Here is a 20,770-nt window from a genome sequence, read left to right as displayed (position 1 = left end):
CGACCGCACGGCTACATGAACGTTTTGAGCTTTTCTTCCAGATGGTGGAGTCTGTGGACGCTGTATAAATTTTAAACCAACTCACAAACAGGTCCCTATCTTAAAAAAATGTCGTACTTACACTCAGGATGAACTTCCCCATTACTTTTTTATCCCAGCTGCACACCCAACTCCTTATATCTTTGTCTATTTTTTTTCTCCTCTCATTCCTGTATATCTTGCAATTTATATTTCTTTTTCGCTGTCCCAGACACCCTGGGTAATCTTTCAATTAGACCACCAGCTGGCCATCAAACGTATGACTTACATCCAACATGGACTTGAGCATTCATAAGGACATTTCCTGTCACTGGCTACCTCTGTGGACCTGTTATGCAAAATATACACATATATAATTATATATATATATATATATATATATATATAGTGGGAACTAGCATCAAGGGTAGAGCTTTAAACAACACACAGCCACTCGCTTTCTTCTTTTTAAGGGCTGTTTTTGCCCAATGTTATTTAAAAGAAAGTTCCATATAACACGTTTCCCACTCAGGGGCATCCTCTATTAATACAAATGAAAATATTCAGCCTCCTGGCTCTCTTTAGCAGCACCGCTGCTCAGGCTTCATGCCTCGGTCCTCTTGACCCTTCACATACAACCCACGACACCTGGGTTAGCGCCCTTTCCCAGCACTCCTGCTTCTCCAGCCCACAGGCTTGGGCTCTGTCTGCTCTCAGACTTCTCTGTGCCACCATGCGCACCTGTGGCTGCTCCCTTGCACCCACATGGACTCCTCGGGAGGGTGGAGCCCAGAACCCTGGTCCTGACTCTAGAAGAGAGCCACACACACCTGACCAATCAGTCTCTTGGCCATTCCCAAAACCTGGTCCTAGTGTTTGAGATTTCATCCCTCCCAAATCACTTTGAAATCTCCAGGCTCCAGGTCCCAAAATGGACTTTACAAACAAATGAGGGAAGTGAAAAACCAGTTTCCTCTGCATGAAACAAATACCCTGGAGCCCCTCAACCTGCGTTGTTGAGAATCCTGGGTGAAATACCCTTTTTATACCATGACAGATCGCCACACTGACACAATATATATATACACACAGTATATATATATATATATATATATATATATATATATATTTATTATCTTTTGACTGAGTGTCATTTAATGTACCTTAATGTCATGTAGTTGACTTCTCAACCTCTGCTGTATCTCTTTATACTTTTTCTTATTGAAATAAAATTTATATTATGTATAAAAACAAAATTTTTAATAGCATGAGGAAGGGTTTGCATTTCTGGTAGGGTTATTATTGCTGTCTATACCATTCCATCCTAGTGACAACCGCTCTATCCATTTATTTTTCTGACAATGCTACTTACGTAGCTCTGGTTTCAATACTTTTTTAGCCACTGACCCCCAAACCAGCTTGTGGTTTAAAAAGTCAGATTGATGTCATCTGCATCGGATGTACCATACATACTGTACTTGTTCAGCCTCAGTGAGTCCAAAAGCATTAAAGCCACTGGATTAGCATGACAGCCAGACAACTAGCAATTTAAAAAGAGGAGGTGAGCAATGGCAAGCTACAGCTTTCCCTGACCATACAGACGAAGGATGAAAATGGTTACATTAGTGATGTACATCCACTGACCTGTTTGATATGCTCTCTCTTCTGGTATTTCTCACTGTAATACTGTTCTTGCCGGAGGTTGAGGAGCTGCTGTTGCTGTTGTTCCTTAAGCTCTACTAATTTCTGGGCCATTTCTGCATCTAATGCAGCTAAATCTTGTTCAACAGAAGAAGAATTGTGATCTGGACTCCCCGATTCACACCTGTAAGTATAAGCAAAGGGTTAGCACAGCCAACATTCGACAGACTGGTTGTAATTTCCCAAATGCTCCAACTGCATGGCATCTCTCATGTACTTTCTATTTTACTGGTCCCAGAAAGCTATTATAGAAAAGACGGCCATTTTGGAGGTATCATATCAATGGGCTGGAACCCAGCTTGGAATCCTATTATCTGTACCTTGCATCCTCAGACTTCCAGATCTAAAATGCACTGCTTTTGGAAACTTTAAATTCGTGCTTCTAGAAAAGTGGGAGACTCAGCCGACTGCCTTCACTGCCATCAGGAGATGTTGGTCTTTATCAAACCTTAAAGTAGAATTCCAGCATAAACCTAATTATTCATAAAAATGTCCCATCCCCACTTCTAATACCTATGCTGACTAATCTGTGTAAAAATTCTTATACTTACCTATTTTCAGCCTGCTTTGGTCCTGTCACAAGCAGGGGAGAATAGGGAGCACCGACAACAGCTGAGACAGGGGAGTATATGCGTGATGTCACAGCTCTCACCATTTCCGTCCATTGTAACAGCAAGACAGACAACACATACGACAATCATGTTTACATGCCAGAGAGATGTCCTGATATTTACCAATGGTGTAGCATGGGGGCCCCCAGGATTGGATCTTCTACTGTCTTTCCCCAAAATCTACTCTGATATACATCTAGCTCTCATAGACTTGTATGGGGCCATCCCGATTGGTAGAACTATCTAATCCATCTCCCATATCTGAAGCATCTAATCCAGGATTGGACAATTTCCCCATCCCATATCACTTACATAACTCAGCCCCTTCCCAGAGCCTCCCTTTTTGGTAGTAAAATTACATATGCCAGGTCACTCACTGGCTAAATCCTGCCGCCTCAACCTCTAGAACATTTCCAAAATCCACCCCTTCCTGACCAATGACACCACAAAACAACTAATCCACGCCTTGGTTATATCCCGCCTCGATTACTGCAACTCCCTCCTCACTGGTCTACCGTTACACAGGCTATCCCCCCTTCAGTCTATTATGAATGCTGCTGCTAGACTCATACACCTTACCAACCGATCAGACACTGCTGCCCCTCTCTGCCAATCCCTTCACTGGCTTCCACTAATCCAACATATAAAATGCAAAATACTAACCACAGCTTACAAAGCCATCCACAACACTGCCCCTAGTTACATCACCAACCTCATCCACAGATACCGCCCAAATCGCCCACTCTGCTCCTCCCATGATATATTCCTCTCTAGCTCCCTCATCACCTCCTCCCACGCTCGCCTCCAGGACTTTTCCAGAGCCTCTCCCATCCTCTGGAACTCCCTACCACAGCATGTTCAGTCAGCCCCCACCCTGTCTGCCTTTAGGCAATCTTTGAAAACTCACTTCTTCAGGGAAGCCTACCCCACCTCCACCTAAGAAGTGTACTTAAATCACCTCCGCCAGATCACCCCCCGCAACTATCACCTTTTGTATCATCTCCCCCTTCCTTTAGATTGTAAGCTCCACGAGCCGGGCACTCCTATTCCTTCTGTACTGAAAAGTATTGTAATTGTACTGTCTCCCTTATATTGTACAGCGCTGTGCAAACTGTTGGCGCTATATAAATCCTGTATAATAATAATATAATAATAATACTAATTGTTGGGCACATTTTCCTCTCCCATGTAGCTGCTGCTGGCTGAAAAAGGGGATCTCTTGGCCATGCTGGTGCAAACTGAAAATAGGCAAGTAACACATCTTTTTTACACAGGTTAGTCAGCATAGGTGTGTGGCGCACCCCCCTAAGAAGCTGCTTGTCTAATGGGCCCCCAGACATTGGTTCCTTCTCAGGTTAGTTGGACTACCAAAAAAAGGAAAGAAAATACCCAGTTCAACTTTCCAGCCAGCTAACCAACAACAATTGTGGGTACACTGGCCACCCTGGCCACCACTGTGCTATGTACTGGGTGTCCAGTGCGCTCCCGTGCCTTTAAGGAGGGGTGGGCTCCCTCAGGTTCACCTGCCCTTGATCTATCCTTTAAATACATGTGCCTCCACTATGAGGGCTCTCAAAATTTGTAGACTTAGGACCACAGAATATCAGGGTGCCGTGACAGTGCTCTGTGGCTTACGTATGTATTTGCAAATGTGTGCTAACTAAACCCCTGTTTTTAAACGCACATTGTTAGACAGGTTAATTTGGTTGTTGGCTAGCTGGCTGGCAAGTTGAACTGGGTATTTTATTTCCTTTTTTTGAAATGCGATGCCTGTCCATGTTCCTTGCTGTAAAAGCCAGTTATAGACTGTGGCAGTCACGACCTTTTTGTGTAGTTGGGCTACCACCCTTACCACTCTGACATACCCCACTCAATGGAATGAACAACACCAAATTAGATGAACATTGTGTGTTTTAATAATAAATCGGTCAATTAAAGCAAGGTAATACAAACTGACCAGAGTGACCAATATCTATACAGATTACTTCTATACCAAATTTGTACACAGAGAGCAACATCAAAAGTAGCTGGGCCTAGGATTTAACAGGCACCCAATCAGCCTAATCTGTAACAAGATCACCTAGAAAACGGATAGTATAAACCCCTGGAGGTTACGCTGCCTTCAGATCCTGAAGTGACTCTGCTAGATCCAAATCTGCCTACAGGACTCCACTATGCAAAGAAGGCAGAGGTTGGCAAAGTCTATGCATATTACTATGGGACAGAAAGGGATTGTCTCAAAGAGAATAGTTATTTTTTCCAGCTTTGTTGGGGCCCTTACGGTGGTGCACAATTGTTGATGTTTAGTGGCTTCCACTGCTTCCAGTTCAAGAGGACAGAAGTTTGAGAAAGGGTTTGGTGAATAATTTGCAGAAGGACTCAAACAGTAGTGAAAAAGAACATGCAACAACTTCAGAGAGAAGTTAAAGTAGTTCTGAATGAATGGGGGTAATAATAGGTAGATGGTATGGCAATGCTTAGAAGCAAAGTAAGAGAAGCAATATCTAAGGAACGAGGGGACAAACTATGTTGAGCTGAAGTATCATTCCCAGCTATGCAGTGTGTATAATGAGTTGACAACCCTCTCACCAATCCTGCACTTCAGCTGTGGATGCTGACAAGCAGAGGGGCCCCTCATGGATCAATGTCTTGAGCTGCATGAACCTGCACTGTACTGCTAGAGATGCAGGAGAAGACTGGGGAACCTGCTCTGTACTTCTGGAGATGCAGAAGAAAACCAGCGAATCTACTCTGTACTGCTGGGGATGCTGCTGCTTAGGCCACGATGGAAGGCCAGTGCCCCAAGGTCTCAGCACTCTAGCCTGGATGTCTTCTTCCTTTCTTGGTCTGGCACCAAGTGGAGGGGAGGAGGGAAAGGATACCTGGATTCCAGAATGTAATTGGTAAATAAATCATCTTCCCATACTCAAGATGGCCACAGCTAGAAATGCTAGAGCGGGGTGGAGTTTCAAAGTGATTTCTCACAAACAAAAAAAAATCATGGAGACATAGATGGATGAGTTTGATTTTATGCCTTTTTTTTTACATTTCTTCAGTTGCTTCCTGGTTTCTGGCCTAGGCCAAAATGATGTCATACATCCCAGGAGTTTTCATGGTCATTTTTTCTTCTTTCACCTGGAGGATATGTTTTCTCAGCTAAGCACACCCTCCTGTCTGCATGCCTAAGATAAGGGCAGATGAATACCAGGCAGTAAAACACTACATGAATCATCTGGCCGTGGCTACAAATGCTAGGGGGTGTTTTTTAAAGTGATATCTCAACGAAATAAAGCATGGAGACATGGAAGAATGGGGGAGTTTGCTGTGAATATCAAAAATGAATGAAATAGCATTTCCAGTTTCTGGTGCTCAGATACAGTTTAGTTCTGCTTTAACTGCAGTGGAAAGAGTTGCGTCACCATCGTATGTGCTGCCTGATAAGACCAGGGCTGGTGCTTCCACTAGGCAAACTAGGCAGCCGTCTAGGGCACAGTGCCACCTAGGAGCGCCTGGGCGCAGCGCAGGCCGGCACTTTCTCTGTGTGGGATGCCATCATGTCATGAACTATCTTTCAGCTAGGAGGAGGGGCGGCAGAGGGAAGGAAAAAAGGATAAAGGAACATCCCAGTTGTCTGGGATCAGTGTAGCAGCTGAGCTGCTGCTCCTTCCAGTCTTACTCTCAGACTCAGTCCCCTACTTCAAGCCGGCTGGCGTCTGCTGATCACTGTGGAGTTCCAGCCCTTCTCTTCCCATTCATTAGCGGAGGTGGAACTGCGCCTACGGAGGAAGGTAATGTCTAACTCTGATGCCTTGTGTCTGTGTGAGTGTGACCATCACATGTGCAATGTGTCAGTGAGTGATGACATCATCATGATCCCACAGTCTGCTCTTCTAGTGCCTGCTGATCTGTGTCAGTGTTGGTGGTGGTGTGTTGTGTCGGATCTGTCACTCTATGGAATCGCTCAGTTCAGAATAAGTCCTGGAGCTAGATGTGCAGTATAGGCGGAGGGCCTGACATGACTAGGTTAGCAGGATAGGCGGAGCATCATAGGGTTAATAGAGGAGTTTTGGTTTGAAATGGGAAGTGGTAGCTGATTGGAGGGGGCTTGGGTGGGGCTTAAGAGGGGCCAGGCGGCTTGGGGAGTTAGTAGGGAGGTGCCAAAGTGGTCGGAGTCAGTCAGAGCTGGGACAGAACAGGACAAGTCTCTCCCGCCCTCCCTCCCGAATGGTTGTTTGACAGCTCTGTGTTCGTGGGGCTCTTCTTTATTGGTCCTTTCTGACTTTGCAGCGGTTCTGGGGTTGTTTACTGGATGGGCGTGTTCCTGTGTTTTGGGGGGTTTGCTTGTTTTCTGGGTTTCTTTTGTCATGGTAGCTGGCAGGGGTCTCAGGGTCTTGGAAGGCAGTGACGGTTTTTATTACTTTGAAGAATGGTGGGTTGGGCCCATCACAGGTATGGGTATACCTAACCTAGAAAATGTACTGCAGTAATGGTGCAGGAGTAAGTTGGCTGTATCAAGGGTAATGTTAGGGAATTGTCCCCGAGTCGGTATATTTGCGGCTGGGGGCCTTGAAGTCTATGTTGGTGGTAGATACAGCCGGTTGGTCGATATATTAGTCGCCTTCTAAGACCCTAGACTTTAATGAGGTAATCCAGAGTAACAGTAAGGGGATTAACGATTAGATGAGTATTACGAAGAATTTGTATTTTAAAAAAATTTTGTAAACTTGTTTAATAAAATGACTGCTATGGCCTTTAAACTCCAATGCGGGTCAATGTAGTTTTTTTTGATTGTGGGAGGTCACAGGTTTAGTTGGGGGAATTTAACCACTTCCAGTCCGGACACTTTCACCCCCTTCCTGTCCAGGCCAATTTTCAGGTTTCAGCGCTATCACACTTTGAATGACAATTGCGCGGTCATGCAACACTGTACCCATATGAATTTTTTAGCATTTTTTTGAGACCGATAAAACTTTATTTTGGTGGTATTTATTCACCGCTGGGATTTTTATTTTTTTTGCTATATAAATGAAAAAGTCCAAAAATTTTGAAAAAAGTGTTTTTGTTATACAATTTTGCAAATAAATAATATTTCATCATAAATCTTGGCCAACATGTATTCAGTTATCTTTTTATTAAAAAAAAAATAACCCAAATTAGTTTATAACCAAACATTATAATTTTTTAAAAACATTTTAATTTTTTTTTTAGATCATTATGGTTTTTTTTTTTTTGGTTTTTTTTTACATACAGTCACCCTAGCAGTACAGTGTTACCATGGTGACACTGTGGGGGTGATGAAGATTTTTTTTTTTTTTTTTACACTGATTGCTTTTATACCCATAAAGGCTGTAAAAGCAACCATTTCTCCATCTCGCTGGCTGCATTCTTGCAGCCATTGAGAAATACTTTGTGAGCTGTGATTGGTCACAGCTTGTCACATGGTACAAGGCTGTTGTGAATAGCCCTGTACCATGTGACCTCTGTGATCATTCACAGATTTAACACGTAGTAAGCAATGATGTCAGAAGTGACATCTTGCTTACTACTATTCATGTGATTACTGATTGGTCAATCAGTGATCACATGATTGGGACCTCACACAAAGGTCCCATCCGACGATTGGTGTTCCACTGTGTCCGGAGGACACAGCGGGCACCTGGATCGCGGTGTTGCGCGCTCCCAGGGAGCTCGCACAAGCAGGGGAGGGGAGGCCGTTTATATACAGCTGGACGGGAAGTAGTTAAAGGTTATGAGCAGCTGTAATATCTGCTATACCTTAGTCAAGGTGTTCTCTATGTGTGTGTATGTGAGGGCTGGGCTGCTTGCTGTCACAGCATTTTACCTCCCCCCATTGCCAGGGGAATTCCAGCCTGGGATCTTTCAGAGTGTGGATCCATCATCTTCCACTCACTATCCACACAACTATCACCCGTCCACTGCCAGCCACAGTCAGTCCGTGACACTGATTTTGTCTATCTTATGGAACTTATTTTTGCAAATTAAAAGAAATTTAGCAGTGTTCTGGTAAGTTAATATTTTCTATTGTTTTAAAAAAATTAAAAAATTTTTTTTGGGGGGGGGGGGGTTTAGGTAGCTGGTCTTGCCCAGGGTGCAAAATAGTCTAGCACCGATCTTGGATAGGACTGTGTAACTTTTAGGACTGGATGGACAGAAAAGAATCATCTTCAAAATATGTTTTTTTAAACCGTGCAGTTAGAGGTTTGCCTGGTGTTTGCCTTTAATCATCTTGCTGGTTGACTTCACTTGCTGCCTGGAGTTGCTCTTGTAGCTGGACCTGATTAACATGCTTAATACGTTTCAGATAAAAGTGCAGACAACTGTACAGAGCCATGAGTACAGCACATTATGAGCATCTTTGATCTCGCTCACTCGGGTGGCCTGATCTGTCCCTATCAGTGAGATCGTCATTACTGCTAATAACAGCAGCCAACTCAGCATCTCCAGAATCCACTGAACCCAAATCACTGCAAAAGAAAACTGTTATATTTTCATTACCGGACTCAGAAAACATCCAATTTCATCATATTCAATGTCAGCAAAAATCTTTCTTTTCCTTCCTCTCGTTCTGAGGAGTGACAATATCACCGAAGCGCCGGCCTGTAAGCCTTCATTTACTGTAAAATCCAGCAAAGTGCTGATTGTTACATTGTAGCTCGTGTTATTTTCTGCTAGAAGAAACATTTCTGATATCCATTGATAAAGCGCTCATTTGTATGCAGCTGCTACCGAAAGATCCAACCCCACGCAAATTGCTTTTCCAGCGCGCCGCCAGCCGCCCTCACTTCCAAAATATAGGTATTTCCAACTGCTACAACAAAGGCCCTCTTCAGGCTTCCAGACTGTAAAAGGAATAGTTCACAATGGAGAGGAGAGATGAAGAACAAAATGCTGTTTTCAGGAATTTAAAGTTGTAACGGAATTGGACCCCGGCTGCACTAGGGTATGTCCATTAGACTCCCGCTTCCCTGTCCGAACACAGATTCACGGACATCACCGCTGACCATACAAGACGAAAAATGACTGGAAGGGAGTGGTGCCGATGTGGGGGGGGGGGCGTTTCTAAACGTCCCCCCGCATCCATTGCCTGTGCGCACTCCCTGGGAGCGCGAGACACCGCGACCGGTGTCCGCTGTGTCTGGAGGACACAGCGGAACACAGATCGCTGTACGGGACCTCTGTGCGAGGTCCCAATCATGTGATCACTGATTGGCCAATCAGTAATCACATGAATAGTAGTAAGCAAGATGTCACTTCCTGACTTCATTGCTTACTCTCGTGTGAAATCTGTGAATGATCACAGAGATCACACGGCACAAGGCTATTCACAACAGCCTTGTACCATGTGACAAACTGTGACCAATCACAGCTGTCACAGTATTTCTCAACGGCTGCAGAAATGCAGACAGAGAGAAAGAGAAATGATTGCTATTACAGCCTTCATGGGTGTAAAAGCAATCAGTGTAAAAAAAAAAAATAAATAAATCTTCATCATTCCCCAAAAGTAGTACAGTGTCACTATGGTGACACTGTACTGCTAGGGTGACAGTATGTTCGAAAAAAACCCATAAATAATAATATAAAAAAAAATAAAAAGTAAAACATTTTTTTTTTAAATTATGGTTTTTGGTTATAAACTAATTTAGGGTTGTTTTTTTTACTAAAAAGATAGCTGAATACATTTTGGCCAATATTTAGGAAGAAAGATTTATTTGCAAAATTTTATAAGAAAAACACTTTTTTTTTCAAAATGCTTGGACTTTTTCATTTATATAGCAAAAAAATAAAAATCCCAGTGGTAAATAAATACCACCAAAATAAAGTTCTATCTGTCTCAAAAAAATGCTAAAAAATTCATATGGGTACAGTGTTGCATGAACGCGCAATTGTCATTCAAATTGTGATAGCGCTGAAAGCTGAAAATTGACCTGGAGTGGAAGGGGATAAAAGTGTTCAGACTTGAAGTAGTTAATATCCATTTTTTTGAAAGGAAGAAAACCCTATTTTTCTTCCGTTACAAAACCCTGAAAAACGGATGTAAACGGACCTAAAATTGATGTAAACGGATGAAAAACAAATGTAAACAGATGAAAACAGATGTAAACGGATGAAAATGGCCGAAAAATGGATGTAAACAGATGAAAAACAGATGTAAGTGTTCTACCGACAGTGACGTTTGAAACTGTGGTCCCAGCTCTCTTCATGTCATTGACCAGCTCCTCCCTTGTAGTTCTGGGCTGATTCCTCACCTTTCTTATCATCAGTGATACCCCACGAGGTGAGATCTTGCATGGAGCCCCAGTCCGAGGGAGACTGACAGTCGTCTTTAGCCTCTTCCATTTTCTAACAATTGCTCCCACAGTTGATCTATTTTCACCAAGCTGCGTGGCAATTGCCCCGTAGCCCTTTCCAGCCTTGTGGAGGTCCACAATTTTGTCTCTGGTGTCTTTTGACAGCTCTTTGGTCTTGCCCATGGTAGTAGTTGGCGTCTGACTGACTGTGGGGTAGACAGGTTTCTTTAAAGAGCTCAGACAGGTGCTACTAAGTTAGATTAATGAGTGGAGTAGAGGTGGGCTTTTTAAAGGCGCAGTAACAGGTCTTTGAGAGACAGAATTCTTGCTGTTTCTCAGGTGTTATAATACTTCTGTTCAGCAGTGCGAGACAAATACATTCTTTACAAATCATACAATGGGATTTCCTGAATTTTATTTATAAAATTCTGTCTCTCAGAGTGGGAATGCACCTACAATGTGAATTTCAGACCCCTCCATGATTTCTAAGTGGGAAAACGTGCAAAATCGCAGGGGGTTCAAATACTTCTGTTCCTCACTGTACATACCATATATGACTCCTCTAGAATATGAGTGTCATACATCTCCGATAAGCCTTTAGTTGTGGCCATACAGTGGTGATTTTCTTTGGAGTGGGATACACAAACATTTCTGACAGCTGGAATTATTTGAAGATTGCAACACTTGCCTTTGTTTATCTGGTGAGCTCAGTCCTAAAGCAGAACTAAAGGCAAATCTTTTTTTTTTTTCAGTTTGGATAGAGTAAGGGATGGCTATATCCATGTCAGTTTTTTTTGCCATCTGTGTCCTATAGGGGAGATTTTTCTTCACTTCCTGTCCTATAGCCACAACAGGAAGTGAAAGGGAATCCCTTCAAAGTGAGGCAATTCCTGGTTGTCACCATTGGAAGATTTTCCCTCTATTCCTGTTATGGGGACAACCCAAAATTTGGGGTTTTCTTTTACTTTCACTCCTGATGATAATGGTAGACATGACAAATAGAGAGGGTGAATCTCCCTAACAAGGGCACAGACAGAACTGCCAAACACGCTGCTGATAAGGCCTGTGCTTGTAATTTACACTGGAAAAAATACAGCTGTAAGTCCAGTTCACTTCTGGTTTGTTCGCATTGTTGCCAGTCAAACCATGAAGAAGGAGGCGCTTGGACACCCGAAACGCATTGGCTACTTTTTGGTTTGTACCCCTGTGTTTTAATGGAAAAAAAAATTGTATCTGGACCTCTTGACAGTGGTGTGGCACTTCAAATTAAATTCTTGTTACAGAAATAAAAACCTGATGGGGGGTTTTAATCCCTCCCTACTCTGAAAAACTAAAGAAAAGGTTTTGCCTTTGGTTGAACTTTCAGTAAAAGATATGAGACTTCACAGTCAGAATGTAAGAGGGACCCTTGGCATCCAGCCAGTTTGCAGTGTCAAGGGCCCACAGTTCATCTTTGAAGGACCAGAAAGCCATGGCTCTGACAACTCACTGGGTCCCCGGGCAATAGAGGATCATGGGGCCCCTGTGTCCTTGCCCACACTCAAACCACACCCAAAAAAGCCCATGAAAGGTACCAAGGGCATCTCATGGGGTCCCCTACTGACCTCGGGCAGTGCCCGAGTTCCCAAATGGTCAGTCCGCCCCTGGCTCTGACTCTTCTCCACCAGCACTACACACACTCAGGTTTCTAAGTACTTCAGTCCTAGGCCTGGTCAGGAATCACAACCTACATTTTGCTTACGAGGCCTCAAATTACCAAAGGTCCCAACACCTTAAGTCTATAGGCATGGGGACCTGGTTAATAAGCATGTGCACTCTGGGATCCTTCCCGACTGTGGCCAATGATGGACCCTCTAACACTAAATCACCATTCCTGACCCAAACAGTTGCTAGATTTCTCTATCTATTAGCTATGTCTTTGCATCTCTTAGAGATGCCACCACCAGTGCAGCCTGTTGAACAGAAACACCGTTAAGCAAGTCAGGCTGCTGAAAGATTGTTACCCAACTGAGCTTACTTCATATGCTGATTTTCTTTACCAAATGCATTGAAACATTGATTTTTCTATAATTTATTACAATTGCCTTTCATCTGTTTAGTGGGCTCACTCTTAAGTAAAAACTATGAGACTTCGCAGTCAGAGTGACATTCCTAGCTCCCACAGTTCAGCTTTGCAGGGGTGGTGAGGTGAGGCTCCGAATCCACCCTGCCGGCTCAAGACACACTCAGATTCTTCATTATTTCGACCCTCAGCCTGGTCAGGAATCACAGCATGTTGCTTACAAGGCTTTAACTTCCCAGTAGTTCCAGTTTTAGTCTAAAGGCTGTCCTAACCAACACTTGTGGTCTAATGGGCCCAGATTGTAGGACTGTGCACCCAGGGAATCTCCTCAGCTACAATCACAGACTGACCCTCTGTCACTAAATCACTACTCCTGACTTGAACTGGCTGCTAGATTTCTCTTTTCCAAAATAATGGTTACGCCTATGCATCTCATAGAGATCCCACCACCAGTCTAGCATGTTCCACAGAAGGTCTGGTTGCTGAAATTGTGTCACCCAACTAAGTTTACTTCATATGGTGATTGACTTCAACGAACACAGCAACATTGATACATTGATGTTATTATATTATACTTGCCTTGGATTTGTCTTGTGAGCTCTATCTTAAGAAAAATGATTCACAGTTAGGGTGTAAGAGGGCCCCCCTGACATCCAGCAAGTTCCGAGCACCGAGAGCCCATGGTTCAGCTTTGCAGAGGCAGTGAGCCAAGGCTCCGACTCTGCCCCATTGGCTCTATGCACACTTACATTTTGCTTACAACACCTCAGCTGTTCCAGGTTTAGTTCATAGGGGATCTCATTCAACACCTGAGGCCCATAGACATTGGGGACCAGATAGTGGGTGGAAGCTACCCAGCCACTGCCACTGACAAACCCTCCATCCATAAGCCACCACTCACTTCCAAACTCTGACCCTGACACATAAATGGGTCGTTCAGTGGCTGTGCTGCCCAACGAACACGACAGGGGGTTATATTTTCACCATGGTCGCAAAGCAGAGCTCAACTTAACTGCCTGCTTTACCACTGTCTGGCCGCCCATGTGAACCAGTCTTCTGAAACATTTTAAAGATGTTCAGAATGAGAGGCAACTTAGGTCTTACAAATTACAGCCCAAAAATATGGGGAAAACCAAGTCCATAAATATAGCAGAATATACCAAAAATATAGTTGTAACCCTTACATAATTGTTCCCAACTATCAGGTATCTGCACGGTTCATGATGCTGTCCCAGAGAACTCTTACCCTAGCTCCTCCAAAATCACCTAAAAAGGGGGAACACAGTTCTACACTACACTCCTATAGGAGAAAAGAGAGAGCAGGGAACTCCATGGACTTTCTACCTCTGGAGCCCTCAAGGAATATATTAAGCAAATGAGTGCTTCAACATGACACTGTCCACTAAATGGTTCACTGTAACATCGAGGTAATATTTACACTTCATCAGAGCATTTTCGAAAGAGAGTTGATGTGGGTTGTGTTGTACACTTATGTGCGTTGTGTTAAGGCAACATATTAATTTTGAATGGGCTCCAAAGGCAACACAACCTAACCATTGGACATGACCCATTTTTACTATGGCAGTATACCACAATGCATGTGGATGTGGTGGGTTGTAGTTTGGATACATTGTCCATTACTGTCTTTTGGTTATGCATGAATGAAAATGGATCCTGAACAGGGGCGGACTGACCATTTGGAAACTCGGGCACTCGGGGTCAGTAGAGGGCCCCATGAGATGCCCCTGGTACCTTTTTCATAGGCTTTTTTGAGTTCGGGCAAGGACACGGGCCCCATGATCCCCTATTGCCTGGGGGCCCCATGAGTTGTCAGTCCACCCCTGATCCTGAAGGTGCAGTGCCATTAATTTTCTGGCTGCACCGCAGTGTGTATCACACAAAGACAACTGTAGCCAGAAACACCAAGGGTGCTTTTTATAGACCTCCTGAGACAGGGGGAAAGAAATTCCCAGCAGGATCACTACAAGACATTTTTGAGTGGATTTCACTTTAAAGACTATGCCGAGTTGACCTTTAATGTTTGGAAATGCTTTCCAATGACTTTATTGAAGCTGTCACCCTTTTCTACCTGCACCTTGTTCCGAACGGAATACTGTTTAGGGTGGTTGCAAACCATCTCTGATGTCCCATTCCATTGCTGAACACATTCGTAACCATTGCCTTTGCTCCAGGCATGTCCCCAACCACCCCAACCCCACCATAGGCTGCAATTTCTGAGCTCTTCTTTGGAAACTTCAAGTTTCCTGGCTGTTACAGCAACATAATGTCTACAGTACTTTATGGATTGGTGAAATTATGCAGATCATTTCTGACTTTACCCTGACTTTCCTGATCTGCATTCTCGTTTTCCAGGTCAGTAACTCAGAAATCAGCTGGACAAGTAATGTTTTCCGATGTCAGCAATGGCTACCTCATGTTTTTTATCGCAGGTTTACGTTAACAAAAATGCGCTTACTTTTCATGGGATAACACTTTAAGTCAGGGCTTGACAAATCTCAGGCACCAGGTTGTCATTGCAACTGGAAATTGCATCTTGGCGTTTAGGTTCACACACTGCTTTCCATTGACTTCAATGCAAAATCGTGTCCCAATAACTTCAATGCAAAATCGCCTCCCATTGGCTTCAATGCAAACACTACTCCCATTCATGTTAATGCCAAATCGTTTCTTATTGACTTCAATGTAAAAATGCCTTCTACTGACTGCAATGCAAAATTGTGTCGCATTGACTTCAAGGCAAAATCATGTACCATTGATTTCAAGGCAAATTGCCTCCCATTGACTTTAATGCAGAATTGCCTCCCTTTGACTTCAATGCAAAAATCGCCTCCCATTGACTTCAATGCAAAAACACCTCTCATTGACTTTAATGCAAATATGCCTCACACTGACTTCAATGCAAAAACTCCTGTCAATAGCAATCCTATGTGAACAATTATCCGCGCATGTCACTAAAACATGGTTCAGTTTTGCCCTGATTGTATCATGTGAAGCTTTTCGCCCAAAAGTTGCCTTGCTCTGGGCGCTGACAATCCACACTACCCTAAAAAAAACTGCCTCCTAACTTTTTCAGCTGGCTCCTAGGTTCAAAACAAATTTGTCAATCCCTGATTTAAGGTGACGTCTGAAGTCTAACAGTGAAAGCACCATTAAAAAAAGCCCAAAGCTGGCCATAACACTGAGGTTTCTCTCTTTTAGCCTTGTGGGCTCAAAGCATGGATGGATGGACATCCTGCTGCAGGCTATTGTATTCTGACAGCTGGCAGTTGTGACTGGATCTGACTGGATTTAGCTGCCATTTTGACATTTTTCTGCCTGGGTCCTCAAGGTCACCCATAGCTTGAATTTCAGCTGGTTCAGCAAGAACTGGCCAAAATTCCCTCTATGTATGGCCAGCTCAAAATTCACCTATCCACTGGTGGTTGTAAATGATCCCTGAATTGCTCAGACCAGAAAACTTCTATATTCAAGGCCATTATGGCATTAGGGAAGGACTAGATCAAAGGCTAGGTGTCCTTTATCTCTATCTTCAGAAAAAAAGAAGACATAAGGGGGCTTCACAACTTACAAAGCCCAGTTGCAATTTACAAATGGCCCCACGTAATTTGTAAAATTTCCAATTGGTGTGGAATATTTAGCCCCATTCAGTCTCATAGTGCCAAGAGAAAAGCTGCTTCTATAAGTGGGTAAAATGTACATTTGTATTATGACCCCCGGAAGAAGAGGCTCCAAAAGAGACTTCCATGGATCTTGCTCTGAGATGCTGTTAATGGAATCATAACTTCTCCTGATGGTATACAGTAAGTGACCCCTTGCTTTAAAGAGGAGAGGAAAGACTCAACTGGTACTGGAAGCAGTAAATCATGCATGAATTAGGGACACCCAGGAAAAGTTATGGCCAGCCATTCATTTTTGACCTTTGGCTTGTTCCTTGACTATGCTTCTGCTTGATCCCAACTTGCAACTGCTTGTTACTGACCTTTGGCTTGTTTATGGACTACGCTTCTGTCCTTACCTCCACTACCACTTACAAAGCCCAGTTGCAATTTACAAATGGCCCCACATAATTTGTAACATTTGCAATGGGTGTGGCATATTTAGCCCCATTCAGTCTCATAGTGCCAAGAGAAAAGTTGCTTCTATAAGTGGGCAAAATGTGCATTTGTATTATGACCCCCGGAAGAAGAGGCCCCAAAAGAGACTTGCATGGATCTTGCTCTGAGATGCTGTTAATGCATTCATAACTTCTCCTGATGGCATACAGTAAGTGAACCCCTTGCTTTAAAGAGGAGAGGAAAGACTCAACTGGTTCTGGAAGCAGTAAATCATACATGAATTAGGGACATCCAGGAAAAGTCCAAGGAGATTTGTCCTGCAATTTTTAAAACAAGGCAGTAAACAAAGATACTGGTAACTTCCATTTAGGAAGGCTTTGTACAGCTAGTCCATAGCATAAACCAAACAAGAACAAGACATCTACTCGTCTGAGCAAATAACTAAACCCAAGTCCATTCCCAGCTAATAGGGCGAACCCTTAATGTGCCCCCGAAAAAAAAAAAGGCAGGTCTAGTGCATTTTAATGTTCAGTCAGCATTTTCACTCAGTAGCAGGGTCCCAAAACACAGAGAATAAAACAAAGCCCTAAACATCAATAAGGGCTCGGATCTGAACCTACAACGTCTGCTGCATCAAGCAGTAGCTCTTCTTGCTGAGCTACCTGATATGCTGGACAGCATCCCATCTGATTCCTTGGATAATCTTGCCTTATGCATTGTTTCTGTTGAACCTTGAACTTATTGCTCCTCCCATGAACTTCTTATTTAACCCATGTCTTTGCACTTCCTAATTGCTAGATTTTAGTTCTTTCTAAGCAGATATATAGCTCCTTTGTGTGCTTGCAGCTGTCCTTACCTTGTTATTGACCTTTGGCTTGTTCCTTGACTATGCTTCTGCTTGATCCCAACTTGCAACTGCTTGTTACTGACCTTTAGCTTGTTCATTGACTATGCTTCTGTCGTTACCTCCACTACCACTTGTTATTGACCTTTGGCTTGTTCCTTGACTACGCTTCCACCTGATTCCAACCTGCAACCATTCATTTTTGACCTTTGGCTTGTTCCTTGACTATGCTTCTGCTTGATCCCAACTTGCAACTGCTTGTTACTGACCTTTAGCTTGTTTATTGACTATGCTTCTGCTTGATCCCTATCTGCTATATCAGCTACTGGACCCTGGCTTACTCACCTTCTCACGAGGACCTCAATCTGGTGCTAAAATGCAGCAAAAACCATCTCCACCATCAGGAACTGTGATGAATACCAATTAATGCTTAGGACAAGCACCTTGGGTGAGCCCGCATCATCTGCCAGGTTGACCTGCTTGTGTACTTATCCAGCTGGCCAGTGGGAGCCTCTCTACTGCTATAGCTAGTGGTCTCCAAGTCTAACCCCTGACTGATAAAGAATTTTTTCCACGGTCCTAGGGGCCACCAAGGGGCCAGCAATCAACAGGCCAGCAACTGGGAATGGTTGCAGCACATGGTATTATATCTTTATAAAGCTAATTGACTTACTTCTTTTTGCTGTCCCTTTTGGCCGCCTTCTCCAGGATGGCCCTCCTCCTCAAGTAATCATTCTGGATTTCATTGTACTTAGTGGTGTGTTCTTTGATCAGGTCAGTGGTTTTCTTATGGTGCCTTTTTACGAGATCTTTCATTTCTTTATAATGCTTCTTTTGGAGCTTGACAAATGACTTCTGTTGCTTTAGTTCATCAATACTCTGGGCTTCTACCTCTGTAACAAATATTGACAGAGCCAGCTTTGATACATGTATAGAGAATAGAAAAGAAAAGTCTATTGTTTTCATTATTAAAGTTACATCCGACAAACCTGAAGGTCTGGATCTAGCTACCTCTCCACGTCAGGCCTCATAGCACCATAGCACTATTGTGTCGGCAGTTGTCTTTACGAGGTGGTGTCAAAAAGTTTCAAGACTAGTTTTGTAACATGCCAACAGGTGGCAGCACAAGACTGCATGCACAGTCACAGGGAGCATCAACCTTCATAAGTCAGCGCGCCAAAAGACAATGTCCCGTGTACATTGGGAGTTGTGCAACTGGTGCTATTTTGACCATGTGCGTTATCACGTCTGCTATTTCATCATGGACAGCAAGTTAGAACAAAGAGAAAACATGAATACTGTCAGTCACTGCTCTCTGCTCTGCCCCCACTGCGCTCGCTGGAGCACTGGGCTGTAGAGGGGGAGGGAGCGGCTGGCTCAGACTCTCAGAGGCTCCCTGAGAGGCTGATCCAGGTGCCGCCCCAGATTCTGGGGTGGATGCTGACTTTAAAGTCGGGATCTCTCCCCAGCCCGGACCAGCTGAGTGACATCAGCCCGCTGTTAGCTGTAAACGGGTCACAGGAGTGCAGAGCAAACTTCACTTCTGTGATCCACAGTAGAGGTACAGCCAAAAGAGCTTTGGCTGTACTTCTCCCTTAATGCAGATGCAGAGCTCCCCTAGTTTAGCTAGGGGGAGCTAGAGTCCTGATTGTCAATGAGGAAGGATGAGTAGCAGCCTGGGTGTAATAGCCAGAGAGGCGTCTAATTGTAGTCAGGGGCTGAGAGGCTCTGCAGGCCAGCCCCTCTAGAATTTCCCCCAGCTCTAGGACTTTGGAGGAAGGCCCTAGAGGCAGTTGGTGGATCTGAGGAGTGGATGGCTTGCACTCATGAGGGATCCTGGCCAATCCCCAACAGAAGGTTGGAAAGGGGTCAGGACACCCTTCAAAATGTTGGAGCCTGCTCAGCTGCAGGAGAGTTCGGGTGGAAGACAGGGAGGAAGATGTGAGACTGAATGCAGGAAGCTGCGAGGAGGCCCAGTGGGATGGGGCCACCTGCAGGCCTGGAGCTGGAAAACAAGTAGCTCAGGCTTTCCCTAGCCCACAGAATGTGGACCCACCTGTATGTCAGAGAAGGAGCGTCCCTGCCAGAAAGGCCTGGTAGCAGCCACCAACACACCAGCAGTACAGAAGAGGATCTGAGTGAGTGCACCCTCTGGGTGGATAGGGGAAGGAGCACTTTGGTGGGAAACCAGGTTTGCTTCCTATTTGGGACCGTCCACCTTTAAAGTAACAGGCACCGGATCCCCCTGTTCAGGAAAACCTCCAGATTTCTGGGTGAAGAAGAGTTCATCTAGGGTCTGAGGTGGTACATTAAGGAGACGCTGGCTAGCTCTCCAACAATGACTGTGCTGCAGAGAAGGCTTGTAAATAGGTCCAGGAAGATCAGTTTCTCAGTTTCCTTGGGCATCATGTACACCCCTAATCCTATCCCAGTTCATGTCTCCTAAATACAACAAGGAATGAAACCAAAGCTCAAGGACTGATCTCTGACTCTGAATGTAAGCCTGTGTGAAGATGCGTGATGCCTGGCTGTGCAGGACTATAGGGGGACCCAAATCTTTTAGCGACTCCTAAGGGGGTAGTGCTACACAGATAAGGCACTAGGTGAGTTTAATTACCACCTTAATCAGCCACAGAACCTGTGTAATTAATATGTGTTCGGTTCGAAAGGGATGAGGTGGCAACCGTACACGGCACACAGGAACAGAGCTGTGGCTGTCAATCACAGACTGATCTGGAACTCCCTTCCCTGTCACTTTTATTCTCTTGGTATCAGGAAAACTTGTCAGATGTGACTCATTCTGATAGCAGAGGAAGGAGGCAGCAGACAGAAATGAAACTTAGTGCTCTGGATTGAGACAAGCACACACTATAGAGGGATATGCTTTGTTCAGGTCTGAGGTTTACAACCACTTTAATTCAAGAATGTTACTGAAGATAATTTAGTAGGGGGTTGGTAACACAATTAAACAGCCCTGGGGGGGTAAAATATGTACACCACAGTACTTGCTCTTTTATTTAAAACTTTCATCAAATTAGGAATCGTGCTAATGTACCATGAGCTGCAGGTAGAATTCTTTAGAGCAGGGGTTCCCCAAAAAGTATTTCACATGTTCGTCAGGGGCAAAATATTTGCGAAGTATAGATAGA

At 44.0% G+C, this 20,770-nt stretch overlaps 1 protein-coding gene across 1 annotated transcript in view; it reads right to left on the bottom strand.

Annotated features, from left to right (window-relative positions):
• The window catches only part of LOC149454407 (1-phosphatidylinositol 4,5-bisphosphate phosphodiesterase beta-1-like), a gene marked incomplete at its 5' end in the record, with an annotated part of 211,017 nt that overhangs the window by 120,578 nt on the left and 69,669 nt on the right, over window positions 1-20,770 (bottom strand). Inside the window, 2 exons of the mRNA XM_089687595.1 lie at window positions 1,663-1,843; window positions 18,295-18,514. Coding sequence (XP_089543721.1) covers window positions 1,663-1,843; window positions 18,295-18,514 — 401 coding nt within the window. The remainder of the gene's footprint in view (window positions 1-1,662; window positions 1,844-18,294; window positions 18,515-20,770) is intronic.

The sequence above is a fragment of the Staurois parvus genome, unplaced genomic scaffold, assembly GCF_062004578.1.
Source record: "Staurois parvus isolate SC_StPar_1 unplaced genomic scaffold, SC_StPar_1.0 ptg000431l, whole genome shotgun sequence".
Lineage (NCBI taxonomy): Eukaryota > Metazoa > Chordata > Amphibia > Anura > Ranidae > Staurois > Staurois parvus.
This window is presented reverse-complemented; position numbering and strand designations above follow the sequence as displayed.